The following is a 14519-nucleotide window of genomic DNA, read 5'->3' on the forward strand; positions in this document are numbered from 1 at the left end:
AATAACTATTTTAATATTTTTATGCCAATATAACTTCTCCATTTGAAAAAAGTAAAAAATATTTTGCATTCTCCATAAAAAATTTCTTCTACTAAATGAAAAAATAATATATTTTTAATTGTTACTTCATTCTTATTACTATTATTCAAAATAACTTTTTTGATATTTTGTTGTCAATTAACTTCTCCATTTGAAAAGAGTAAAAAAAAATTGTAAGAGATAATAACAACCCAAATAATGTTTAACTTTATAGTGTCATTATGAATGATTTTAAAATATAATATGATCTCTTTCAAATGAAATGTTTGAATTATTTCCCTAAATTCATATAATAACAACTTGATTAACAAATGAATAATTATAGTCTTGTTTATCTATATTAACATTTTTGCAATATGAATTTTAAAATTCTAAAAAAAAAAGAAATATCCTTTAATCTTTGCAAAATTTAGGCATAAGGATTTTTTTTCTAAAATTATTATTGGTTTCTCCATTAACTTTGCACTTAAAATTTTATTGTGTTGTGTTCTAATTCTATTTTAAAGTTTTTTACTGGTGTTTTAAAAATATAACTAAAATAATATGAATTAATCAACTCAAACTTGAAATAATTCAATACCTAAATTAAGTATAAATAATTTTTTTACTTATTTTAAATTTTAATTTAATTAAAAATAATATAATACATATAATTATAAAAATGAACTAACTTAACTCGATTTTAATTTATTTAAGAAGTCAATAACTTAATAGTTATTTAAAACTTAAAATGATTGAATATAACCAAAATTCGAAATGAAATAGCAAACCAATTAAAATCCAATATTAGTTATTTATTTTTCATAACAATTTAAAAGTTTCTTATTTAAGCTTTTTTTTTTTTCCCTTCATCTTCAATGTTTTATTTTTATTGTCTTTATGGTAGAATTAATTAATTAATTTTAAGGTAATTCTAAAGTGAAATATCAATTAAAGTAAATTAAGTATACTTATTTTTTATTTGAATTTAAGATGATTTGAATCTAACTTTTTAAACAAAGAAAAGTACACACCAATTATTGAATCAAATTTGTTTAGGTACATAAGTGAATAATTGAGTACAATATAAATAGAAGTAAATAATAAAGCTTGACTTAACCTAATTAGTCACGTCTAAAATTCAACTCAAAATTATATAAAGTCAAATTTTAAAATAATTGAAATACTAAATACACAATTAGATAAAGATTTATCAAATTAATTTTGCTAATAAATGCCTTTAAATTGTTGTTAAGTTTAGTTAAATTATAATTTATAATACAATTTTTTATTTTAGATGTAAAGCGATAATTAATTTGATGAATTTCAATTCTTGTGAATAAATATCACTAGATATAATAACCTTAAAAATTTTGATACAATAATGAGCATTTTTCAAGTGATATAAAAGAGAAAATGAATAAATATACCATTTTTTTTAAATAAAATAGTTTCATATTAATCCTAAAGAAATTTAAAATTAATACATTTGTATATTTTTCATTGAAACATCATATAACACTAACCTTCTTTGTCATATTGAAAAGATAGAGTTATGCATAACCAATCAATTTTTCATCTCATGTTTCTCCTTAAAATAATTTTTCATTGATGCTTCTATCAATTAAATGTAATTGCGCATTCTATTAATTGAAAGCTTAATTTTTCTTTTATTTAAAAATTTTTATTATACATAAATTTTTATTATATAAAAATATTAAAATACATAATTTTAAAAAATAAAATAAAATAAATTCCTAACCTTGTTACTTGTTAGTTTTTTTAAGAAAATTTCAATTCTAAGAATAATAAACTTGTTATGTAATACCTATACAATCTATAATAATTTTATTTACAATATTAACAACATAAATTTTCATGAATGAATGTAACTTTGATATAAACATATTCAAAATATAGTTCCAATGAATTTTTTCACTTCTGGAAAGAATTTACTAAAAACAATCAATTTTACTTTACTTGATAATTTTTACTTAGAATAATTCACGTTAGGTCATTCAACTATCTGAATGATAAAAAAAAGCGAATAATTTAATACAATTGAGAATAATTAAATAATCTTGAAATATGAATTAATCATATATATGCATATTAAGATAAAAGTTCAGAAAAAATTAAATCAATTATTATTTCAATCAAAGTGAACAATTCTTATAGTAATTTGATGAGACCCAATCCTAAACTATTGGAAACTCCATTACCTCCTCAATTATCTAATTCTAAAAGTGAAAAATCTAATTAAAGTGTTCAATGTTCATATAGTACTAATTATTAATGAAGGGAATACAATTGATTTGCATTTGATTTAATATAATTTTTGTTCATGGGAATAAGAATTATGAAATTATAGAGGAAAAAAAATATAAAAGAGAATTAATTATAAGGTCAGACCAAACTATAAAAATGATACATTAAAAAATTATTTCAAAGGACAAAAGATTTCAATATGTTATTAATGATCAACTCATAAAACATATAAATAATAAAATCATTAACATACATATATAGTTAATATATTAAAAAAAATAAAAAGCAAGAAATAAAAATAAAAAAATGCGTCAATAACTTAATTATAATTATCTTTAATGAATATTTATCAACATAAATTACATATAAAATTGTTTAAACAACAACTAAATAAATAAACTCCAAATAATTATCTCATTTTCTATACACATTAAGTTTTGATTTCATTCTACTTGTATTTTCATTTTATGTGAAAAATTATTTTATTTAAAAAAAAAAGTCTAATAATAAAAAATCATTTAAATTAAAATTTATAAAAAATTACTAATAATCTTTTAAACAATCACTTTTAACATTTTCATTAAATATTTTATTAAAAGTATTTTAATCAATCACTTTTAATATTTTTTTATCTAATTATAAAAAAAATCTAATAATAAAAAAATTCATTTAAATTAAAATTTATAAAACCATTTACTAAATATATTTTAACCAATCATTTTTAATACTTTTGAAATTAAATTTTAAAATTTTAAATATTTTAATTTCACGTAAACTCTATTTTTAATTTTAGTTGATTTAAATTAAATTTAAATAAACTAATAAAATCTATATATTTAAAAATAAATTTATTAATTTAAAATTTTATAATGATATTTATGTCGGTTACTATTAACACTTTTTAAGTTTATACTTTATATAGATGATAGATGATACAAGAATTTATGCATGCTAAGTTTTGGTGGTCCATGGATTCACTCCCTTTGGAAGGACCTCTGCAAATACTTTTATCTTCTCCCTTACCGGGTTAAAATCCAAATATATGAGAAATAAATCTGGATGACAACAAAAAGAAAAACAACATAAAAGAAAAGGGGTGGAAAATGATAGCTCAGTGGATGGAATAGCTTTTCTCATTAAAAGCAGGAAAAGGAAAACGAATGTACAGCTAGGGAAACTAGAATTTGCTGCAGGTTCAATACCTCTCAATTCTCAACTCTTTTCTTTTTGGGCTGAAAGCCAACCAAAGTGAAGTTGGTTCATAGTCATCCGCACAAAAGGGGTCTCTCTTCCACACCCTCCCTGCAAACTATGGGCATCCTCCCTACAATCTATCGGCATATCCCCTAATCACCAAACTTAAAAAGCTGTTAGTGGAAAATGTACCTTGAATGAGTCCAAGCTGAAGCTTCTTTGCTTTTCCATCGTTGACCTTCCACCCAAGCCCTGATGCAATGAATACATCCGACGAAATCAGGACTAGACTACCCTTTCTTCAGTAATGAGGAGAGGGGCTTCTAAGGTGAAACAAGGAAAGCTTAGAGAGAAACACAGTAATTTGGAATAACATTATGTAGCACATTATGAAGAAAAGAAACTAACAACAAAAATTAAAAGTTTGATATACAATACAAAATAATTAGAATATTTACAGGCAGCCTTGCCTTCCTATTTCTGCACCTGATGGGAACAAAAAAATGCTTCTGGTCTTCAAAAATCCCACATAAGTCACCATCTTAATTTACAAAACATGAGTGACATCATTTAGTAGGAGGGCACTAGATGTGTGCAATTCCCATTTCTGATAAAAAATTTTCATATCTCAAACTTTCTTGAAGGAAACTTCAAGTAGAAACATATAAGGCCAGAAGAATGTAACAAAATGAGATGGCTAATCTCCCATAAATAGATATCTGAGATCTTCCACTGTTAATCGAGTTGCTGAGCCACCACTTTGATCTTCACCAAAGGCAGAAGCAACCATTTTTCTCTTTTCATCCTATATAGAGGCAAACGAAGAAATAAGTATTAGACAACAAATATTCACCAGTCTGCCAAAAATGCAAATTCTTAATCACCAAAGGCTACAAAACATTTGCTTGTCTTACAAATTCCAGAAAGACCCAAAAGGTAATACTGAACAATTATTATATAGCAATCCTTGTAATGATGTCCAAATCAACAACACCAGAAAGAATTAGTAGTCCACATCCCTAATTAAAGTTGCTAAGTACTTGGCTTCCCTAACTAAAGGTGGCAAGTTCAGGTAGGGAGATCCTATCCGACCTTGAAGACTTCATGCCATTTAATGGTACCAGAAAATGATATTGCTTTCACTGTCAATCCATCAAATATACAAGAACCAGAGAGAATTAAAGGAAAATATAGTTTAACCAAATGCAACACACTTCCACCCCACCCAACAGCACACCCCCCTCCCCCCCCCCCCCAAAAAAAAAGGAAACCTAAAATTTCAAATTATACGTGTACGTATTTAGTTGGAGACAATTCTAAGTCAGCACAATCTATAGAAAGAAAATACCTGAAGAGATAACATTCTATCTTCCACTGTGTCTTTAACGGTGATCCGAGTTACAGTAACAGGACGAGTCTGTCCAATTCTGTGTGCTCGATCAATAGCCTGGTCTTCAGTAGTTGGATTCCACCAAAGGTCCAGAAGGATAACATGACACGCAGCAACCATATTCAGACCAAGATTTCCAGCTTTCAATGACATCAGCATCACAGTAACCTGCGAGAAAATCAAAGGATGGGAGAAGTAAGAAAAGAAACAGAATTACATCACGTTCTACATCATTGATTTACTAAAGTAAAACTTTAAAGCACACTCTTAATGATTATTTAAGTGTTTACAGAATATAAGCACATATGTATGCAAGTAAGTCTACAAAATAATAACCAAATTGCCCACTAAGAAACAACCTATTGGCATTGGGGAATTACTTAAATTCATGAGGTAGGAACAAACCTCTGGGTCAGTATTGAAATCTTTGACATTCCTGTCTCGTGCAGCTAAAGACATTGTCCCATCAAGCCTCCTATAGTTTATATTATTATTACGTAGAGAGTGCTCAACCAAGTCCAACATGCTAGTCCACTGTGAGAAAACAATTGTTTTTATTGGTTCGTCGGCTAGTGAGTTTGAATAAACTGTTGTGCGCTTTACAACACTAATGCCTGAATGGCCAGTTTCTGTAAATGTCTGCTCAGAAGACAAAGAAGTTTCATTGCATCCAATAGAACTCTGTAATTCAGGACTTGAATTCTTTAGTAAACATTTTGACTGAAGAATATCTATGACAGCCTTGATTTTTGATGAACTGTACTCATCCTGTAAAATCACCGACTTTTCAAAGAATTGAGGATGCATGGGACTACCATTAAGACCATCTGCAAGACAGCTCCTAAGAGTAGCTTTAGAGAAAACTATATCAGCACCAAGTTGTTCTTTACAAGCAGGTGCAGGGCACATATTATCATCGCCCGTCAAATATTCTGACACACACTGATAGCAGAAAACATGACCACACATGGTAACAACGGGGTCATCAGGTGGATCCTGTAAAAAGCATCAAGCATTTCAATAATTATAAGAATTGGAATCAAAAAATATTTTACATCTACTGCCTATACCAAAGAGGATAAAGGTGACAAAAAGTAATAATTGAGTAGCGGAATAGGAAAACACTTCTAGAAAGCCACACCCCTCACTCCAATAATTTCATCCATGTGCCAACCTTTCCAGATTGAACAAATAAATTGCAATTGCCTCACCTTTGGTCTTAAAATATTAAAAATTACCATGACAAGGAACTTGCTTATTTTTCTCAGAAATTGCAAATTGTATAAAAATTACAGATAAGTCATTGCTACAGTAACAACATCCGATGATGTGCAATAAAGCCACATTTAGGCAAAATATTAGGTTCAAGAAAAACTCACATTGCATACAAGGCAGATGGCAAAGGAAGTTTCCAAGCAGTTCAGTAGATTAATCAGCATTTCTCTAGGAAGTGTCTTTGCCATTTCTACAGAATCTCGTCCAACAGAGTCAGAGTTTCGAATGGAGTCAGAGTTAAATCCTTTGACAAGAAGTGGATGATCACAAGCCTGACGTAGGCGCAAAAGCATCAAAAGAATATTTGCATAATTTTGGTTCACTGTGCCAGCAGCCGCATATGCCTGTAGAAAATATATATTATTTAAAAGATATGTAACTATCAGATGGTAGAGAATATTAAAAGCATGATTAATCTTCACATAAGCAAAAAACTTTACTGGAAAGTTGAGGTTACTCCATATTTACAGCATGATGTCAGACTGGTGTAAATGAAATATGCCCAAGGTATTGTAAATGATATGTTTGCAAGACAACAACAGAAATTGAATGCTTGTAAAATGACAGCAGAAAACAATATTCACTAACTTATAGGAATTAAATCTTTAAATCACAAAATTGATCCTAGTAAAGTGTATTATCAGGCAATTACACTGTACGAGGTTAATAATCATTATGAATTTTTTTAACAAAAAAATTGTTGTGGAACAATTTGTACATTCTACAAAATTGAACCAGATTATTAATATTACGCTAGTGTAAAGATGTTCGAGAACCCAATTTGCCCTAAAATGCTTCTAAAAGAAGCTAAAAGAAAGTCTAAATGAGTTATCTGTCAATTTTTTATCTAGCAATAATAGTGGGTGATCATTTAAGTTAGCAAGATTGAGCAGTATACTTTGGCCACCCAACTTACCAGTTCCATTTCCACCTAAAAGTCTAAATAGTACAAAAGATTCTAGGTAACAAGGAAGAAGAGAGATGTGAGTCTGCCTATTTTGGACCCTAAGGCAATGAAATTTGATACATACTATCAACTCAATATCTCTCATGCATTCTAATCACATAAAAACAGACAAGTTACAACATGTCTCACTCATGACACTATTATGAGGGAGTAAGTTCTCATTCATCTTATAACCTGCAGCCTAAAATTACAGCAATCACCCCCTGCAAGGTTAGTTCTCTTAAGTACAACAAGTTCACAAAAACCCCCATTTATTACTTTGGTTCAGGAAATAATGTCAAACGGTGGTTCAAGAAAAGGGAAGGGGGACTTTAACATAACACTGCACAGCTGATGGTTTCATCACCTACACTATTCCATGTCTTAATTATGCAACATCTTAACCCCCCAAGCAGGAACCAGGATTTGAACACTGGCCCTGCAGGATCAACCCAACCAAATGGGGGGACATGAGCTGCTGTGCCAAACCCGCAGCTCTTTATCATGTAACATCTTTTTGCTACACGATAAGACTGCAAAATTTATTTGCATTATAACATTATTCAAACCTCCCAACCCCCAAAAGAAAGGAGTCACTTCTGGGAGGTGGAGGTTCCTTGTTGAACCAGAAAAATTATTAGAAGCATTTCATTATCATTTCCCAAATTATTATTTTGAGCAAAAATAAAACATGATGATTTTTGAAGTACAATAATAGTGATTAAAACTGAAGTACAATAATAGTGATTAAAACTTATATTTCAGATATGCACCATCCAGGGATTCAAAAGAAGGCGTTGATTTGACAAATACAAAAGGTAGAATATGCTGCTGGTTGCAAATTAAAACAGAAGGATAATTCCGATTGAAATAGTACATCAGTCACACATGATATAAAGAGTGACTTGAAAGTGGAAACAGATGCAGAATGAAAGGCACCTTAAATTGAGAACGTGAATCAGCTTCTAGCTGGGTATAGAAAGCCCGCTCCTCAGCTGAGAACTCCACCTTAGACATGTCAATTAACTTTGGCGGCAACTTAATTATGGGCTCCCCATCGATCAATGTTGCTAGATAGAAACTAATCAAATCAGCCAAAACAGCAATAAAGATTCCAAGCTTAAATTCAAATACAGCACATCTACAGTGGATAATACAGTTACTGAAAATTGTCATACACAAAGTGATAATACCACTTCTGCATAACAAGGATGAAACTAGAAAAGATCCACGGGGAGGGGCGGTTAAGGGCCTAAATTGCAAACACTATGGAAATATATGGAGCATGTTTAGAGGTTATAAGGGCAAAGTAAGAACCTTCTCTTAATATACCAAAATCTCGCCTCCAAATATTAATAGAGAAGGGAATTACCTTTTGTGCGACGCAGCATTACAGTTTTCAAAACAGCTTGCAGCTTCTTGTAACCTTTTACAGAATCTCTAGATATTGGAAGTTTTATCCCATTGCAAAATGCTTTATATAGAAAATATGGTTCATGTTTCAGGAATCTGAAGTAGCTATATAAATCATCAATAGTATTTTGTATAGGTGTTCCAGACAAGCACCACCTCCGCTTGGCTCGAAGACTGCAGCAGGCTCTAGCAACTTGTGTTCGATGATTCTTTATTGTTTGTGCTTCATCCAGTATCACCCTAAACCAAGCTAATCTGGCTAGTGCACCAGCACTAGAATCAATAGCAGAGTCATCAATTCCTTTCCTACCCTTTTTCCCCTTCTTACCAATATTTGATGTTTTCTTCCTCTTCTTGTTAATTGAAAATTCAGATGATAATCCATACTTTTCCCCATTTTTTTCATCACTCTCATCATCATCCACAATAGGTTGTTTAGGAACTTCATTGGTTACAATTGAATATGTTGTAAGAACCACATCATACTTGGCAAGTTCAGAGGGATCCTTGGTTCTGCTACCTCCATGATATGTGAGGACAGAAAGTTTAGATTCCTCTGCAACTTTATCATCCAGCTCCCTGGCCCATTGTCGAAGAACACTCGCTGGACACACAACCAATGTTCCTGCCGGTAGCCTCTGTCTGCTGAATGCCCTGGTAGAAGTACTCACTTCTGGAATTGACTTGGGATCATCAGATTCTCCACTCTGCTTTACTTTGTCTGACCCACCATTACCATTATCGTCATCGTCATCCAAATTCAGTGCTACAGTTTTGTGATTAGATAGATCTTCTGATTTTGATTTGGACTCTAAAATCTTCTGCATTTGTATAAGAGCAATCATTGAGATTGTTTTACCAAGGCCCTGTAAGATCAAGCCATCATTGGTCTAAGCAGAAATTCATGCAGCAAATTCAAAGACATGAATAAAGGCACATTGATCATTTATATAAATAAAATTAACACTGGATTTTAAACAAGTAACCTGATCATCAGCTAAAATTCCACCCAAACAATACCCACTTCTTGTTTCCCTATGAAGCATCCAATGTAATGCAATTTTCTGTAAAATTCAATGATTAAATAACCCATGTAACTAACATAAACCAAAGAATCATCCATAACAGGTAAAAAAAAAAAGACCTGATGTCTAAGAAGAGGAACAGACAAAAGACCATCAGGAAGAGTAGCTTCAATTTTTGGTTGGTTGAGGTCCTGCAAGAAACATAAGTCCTTCTTGTGTAATCTTTCTCTTAACACATCAGATATGAAACCATTTTTTTAGCAATTGTGATATAAAGCAGATAACAAAATAACATTGTGTACACACAAATCACATGGAGAAAAACAAGCGCAAAAAGGCCAGAAATGAAACCCACAGCCAAATCCATACTCCAAAGTTTTCTCATAAGAAAGTTCATTAAATTCAGAATTGCAAATAGCTGCAGTAGCACATCAATTTTTGTCTGCATTATCATACAAAGACTTTTGATGTTTACATGATAGCATAAGTGTTTGCTTTAAATATTATCCAGAGAAGGTATATAACACATTAAAGTGAATAAATTTATGCATATGAGGGAAAATTCAGAAGCCCGGCAAGTTTGTCTTGAACTTGAAATTACCATAGAGTTTGTATTCAAACAAAAAACATGCATGATGAGGATAAAGCTCCATTTTATCAAAATAATATGACCCAAATGTAGGATGCAAGAATTCACAGACATAGCTACCACAATGGAGCAAAATGTTTATGATCACAATTTCAATAATGTGCGGTGGATCATCAAGTATTAACTCATGATAAGAAAGAGGAAAAGTCTCAGATCCAACAAGAAATACCTCCAGTGCAGCTTGATAAATCATTCTCTCATCATTTACAGGAACTCTTTCTTCACTTACTCCAGCACGGTATACAGGATCATCCGGACCAGCAAACTGTGTATAATTAACAGACTTTCCATGCAACAAAGATGGAGGAAGGATCCTACTAGTGTTTCCATACATCATAACTTCATCATTGTTGCCCCTGCTATAATGATCTCTCATATAGCCCTGGCTATTGGAAAAACTAGGGCCAGCCAAATGGTTAGAGCTTCTGTGAGCATCACGAATCTGACTGCCACTCACATTCTCAACTAACTTGTCAGATTTGCTACTTGGTCCATACAGTTGAAGAGAGGCAGGAAGAGTCCTCTTTAGAGCCTGCTGAGATGTCAGTTTCTCAAAATCAGTACCAGAGCCATTAGCAATTCGAGAATTAACAGTCTGAGGCTGATCGATATTCCCATTCCCGGTAAAATATTCAGGACCATCATCTAGGGCAATCAGTTGAGTTGAGGCTTTAACACCATCATTGGGGTCATGCATCAGAACTTTTGTCCATGAATGATTATTTAGATTCGAAGAGTTTAAATTAGAAAATTGCGCTCGATTGGGAGAATGCATCTTCTGAAACTGTCTAACATAACCTGCATATTTAAATATGGTTATATGGTGTCAGTGTGACTAAAACATTGAACTTTGAAACTTAGACCATATGGTTAGTTTGCAAAACACAGACTAGCCAGTTCTCCTTGATTTTGTGTACCATGTGTATATGCCTGTTCTGGAAGAACCCGTAAAGTTCTGTCTCCATCATCTTCTATCTCCAACTCACTATCAGAAGAACTAATGTCTATTGGATTCATCTCAGCCATTAGAGTTGAAAAGTTACTTTTTTTTCTCCTCAGCTGAAGCAGAAAGCAGATTCCTAAAAGGAAACCCAACCTGTGGGAGGAAATAATCAGTGTAGTAATGTGACCTATGGAGCACTAGCATTTTACACCCCCTCTTCCCTCAAAAAAATACACAATTTTTACACTTACCAGGATTGGGCATCTTGAAATTAAGCTGCAAATCCATCCATTTAAGAAAGAGCAACTTCTATGAACTGCATCAAGGAAATCATGAAGATGATCCACATGGTCAGACATCTAATAGCCACTTCCCTCACATCAGCGTTAAGCAAATAAGTGCAATTATTTAGAAAAGAAAACATCAAAATCTGGACTTGATTAAACCGGAAACTCTGAAGATCTAGTTACGATTTGTTAACAAAGCACAAAATCAACAAATTAACAATCTTAAGTTACACTTTGACCCAACCAAACATAAAACTTTATTATTCATCTTGGAAAGCTATCTATGAAATCATGCATTCAGGGTTGTTGCAGCCACAAACAAGAAGGAATTGGAGGAGCACCAGGATTTTAGAAAGAAAGTTCAGTTCTCCTCAGAGAAGTACAACTATGCCAATGGAACAATACAGAAACTTAATTCTACAAGAACTTATGAGAAAGGGCTCCCAATTTTCATTAAAAAAAAAAGAGTACATTTTTTAATTTCCTTATGAAAACAAAGGCCCTATCTCCTTTAACTAGTACTACTTGTGCAGTGCTGCCTATAATTCCTAAATTCTTTCCAGATTCTTTAACAAGTTCCCTTCCACCAAAACGGGTATTGCTCATCCGATTCTCGGAGTGAGTCAAATGCATTAAATCAATCAAAAGCCATCACCCAAAATGACCAATACCACTAATCACCCATCAAAGTAACAAATTTTTTTCAAAATTATACAGCACCATTGCTCCTCCCCTGCCCCCATCAAAACAAACAACAATAACAAATTCCTAAAAAAAAAAAAAAGCAAATTCAAAAGCCCAAAAAAAAAAGCTAAGCCAGTAAGTAATTCCACTTCATCACAAGTTCAAGAATTCAAACTTGATAAAATCAAGCAGATACATTCACATAAAATAACCGAATGAGACATAAAGAAGAAAGGCAAATTGAGGCAGTAAATTAGAACTTAATCGAGTCAATTAAATAAAAAAATAAAAAAAAACCTACCTTGGTATACAAAGCTACAGTTGGTAGGGTTTTCCTTTGAAATTTCAGGTGATGCTCAAGAAGACAGAATCTCTCTCAGCGATGGACGGCCTAGTTTCTAAAGCGTACAAGTGTAGAATCTCAGAGAAAGCCAACGGCAGCGTTTCGGACAAGGAAACCAGGGTCTAGTGACAGCGTCAAATTTTAGGATTTTGGTAATTGTGTAAAACAAGTGAATATTTATTGCGTTTTTAAGGGGGTTAAAACTTTTTTAGGGAAAAAGGTCCTCTTCGGTAAGGTTTTTGGTAATCTCCAATTAGGATTTGCCAGCTCAGGTTTAATATAACTTTATTATTCTTTTTAATTTTGTTGTATTTAAGATTTTATTTATAAAATATTTAAAAATTAAATTAAAACTGTTTTTATTTCAATTAAAAAATCAATCAGTCTGAAATTTTAAAATAATTTCAAGATTTGAAAATTTATTAGATATAATTTCTTAAATAATAACTGTAAAAATAATTGAATTAAATTTTATTTTTTTAATAATTATTTTTTTGGCTAGATTTCTAATAATTATTTTGATAAATAAGTTTAAAACATTTATTTACAAGAAATTCAAAATTTAAACTTTTATGTTTTGAAGTGACTTTGGGTGCAATTGAACTTATTATCAAATTCATCGTGTTAGACTATACCTAACTCGCTCATTAAAAATAATAATAATTCAAACAAAATTTAATTTAATGCAATTCAATTTTTTTAAAAATATATAATATTATAAAGTTTTAAATTTTAATTTTAATTTTTAGTTGATTTTTTTTAAAATTAATTTGAATTAAATTTTATTAATTCAATTTAGTTTATTGATATTTTAAATTTAAATTTAAAATTTTTATATATTATTTTAATATAATTTTTAATATATTTAAATAAATTTATATTTAAAATAATTTTTTATTTTATAATAATTTAAAATATATAAATTAATAAAAATATATAATAAACTGAGAAGGGATCCCTCCTTTTTATTATTTAATATAATAAATTAGTATATAATGGATTATATAAAAATATAGAGCTGAAATATTATAAATTAAATCTAATTTATTATATTTATAACAAAAATTTGTAAGTACGCTGAGTTGAATCAAGTTCCTATCAGCTCTCCCTCCACATTAATTTTACCATTCCAATTAAAGCAGAGGAATGGATTTGAACGAGCCTCGTGGGGGTGAAATCGAATGACAATTAAGTAGGTGCAAAATTACAAAAAAAAAAAAAAAAAAAAGAAATGGATTGGACAAATAGGTTTACGAATTGTCGGGTGGTATCAAGTCTCATGGCCCGTAGCAGCTTGTAGGTCAAGGTTCAACACCAAATCTTATGATCCCTGAGTTCCCCGTTTAAAGCGGGAATTTTAGATCTCCGAGCAGAACTTTGACAAGATATCTATCTAAAACTCTATGATAGAGTTTTAAAGTAAATTTGATAATTTTAAATATAATATTATAATATAATATAAATAAAATATAAATAAAAAAATTAAAATTTTAATAAAAATTATAAATAAGTTCAAGAAAATAAAAAATATTATTTTATTTTTTTATATCAAAAAAATTATTATTATGACCATTTAGTGATTAAAAAAGTATAGTGATTTTTTTTTTTTATTTCGAATCCTTAACAAACAGAATAATTTGAACATTTGTGTCAATTTAACTTGATACATTCAATATCATGTTAATTCAACTACGTCATTATTGTCCTTTAATGGTTTCATAATATTTCAAGAAAAGCGTTATCTTCTTCTATAGTCCATGAATGACAATCTTTTCTTCGCTTTCTAAAATCTTTTTCAAAGTCCATCTATAAACAAGGTAAAAAAACCAAAGTTAAAGCTATATTCCAACTTTTCACCAATGCACAAAAAAAAATTTTTTTTGAGAAAATTGAGAAACAATGCTGCCCTACAACAAAAAGCTACTGCCACCTAAAAGAATACAAAAACATTTGCTGCACTCATAATCTTTTTTTTCTTGCTACCAAAGTTCAAATTTTGATAGTATTTGATTTGCATACTGCACCATCTGTAAATTAAAATCAACTAGCATTGCTTATAGTTTTGCATGAAGGTATGGCTGAAC

The 14519-nt window shown here is 30.5% G+C and overlaps 1 protein-coding gene across 10 annotated transcripts; it reads right to left on the minus strand.

The window, feature by feature from the left end:
- Nucleotides 1-3291: 3291 nt before the first annotated feature.
- LOC111294563 (SNF2 domain-containing protein / helicase domain-containing protein / zinc finger protein-like protein) lies at nt 3292-12476 on the minus strand. 10 transcript variants are annotated; one of them, XR_016328660.1, is made up of 13 exons: nt 12394-12476; nt 11373-11437; nt 11096-11274; nt 10348-10976; nt 9649-9720; nt 9491-9568; nt 8464-9370; nt 8031-8161; nt 6250-6489; nt 5276-5866; nt 4829-5038; nt 3951-4285; nt 3292-3732 (listed from the first exon to the last, which is right to left on the minus strand). XR_016328660.1 is itself a non-coding variant. In XM_089745331.1 (12 exons), exons 3-12 carry the CDS (start codon nt 11202-11204, stop codon nt 4178-4180), a joined length of 3030 nt encoding a protein of 1009 aa, XP_089601457.1. In that variant the 5' UTR covers nt 11205-11274; nt 11373-11437; nt 12394-12476; the 3' UTR covers nt 3885-4177. The 10 variants fall into 10 exon arrangements, 8 of the variants coding, with proteins under 8 accessions (XP_089601457.1, XP_089601455.1, XP_089601456.1 ...); XM_089745331.1 differs by lacking the exon at nt 3292-3732 and having other exon boundaries at nt 3885-4285; nt 8464-9325; XM_089745329.1 differs by lacking the exon at nt 3292-3732 and having other exon boundaries at nt 3885-4285.
- Between the last annotated feature and the right edge of the window lie 2043 nt (nt 12477-14519).

The sequence above is a fragment of the Durio zibethinus genome, chromosome 16 (assembly GCF_047325235.1).
Source record: "Durio zibethinus cultivar Kanyao isolate XHJ-2024 chromosome 16, ASM4732523v1, whole genome shotgun sequence".
In the NCBI taxonomy this organism is placed as follows: domain Eukaryota; kingdom Viridiplantae; phylum Streptophyta; class Magnoliopsida; order Malvales; family Malvaceae; genus Durio; species Durio zibethinus.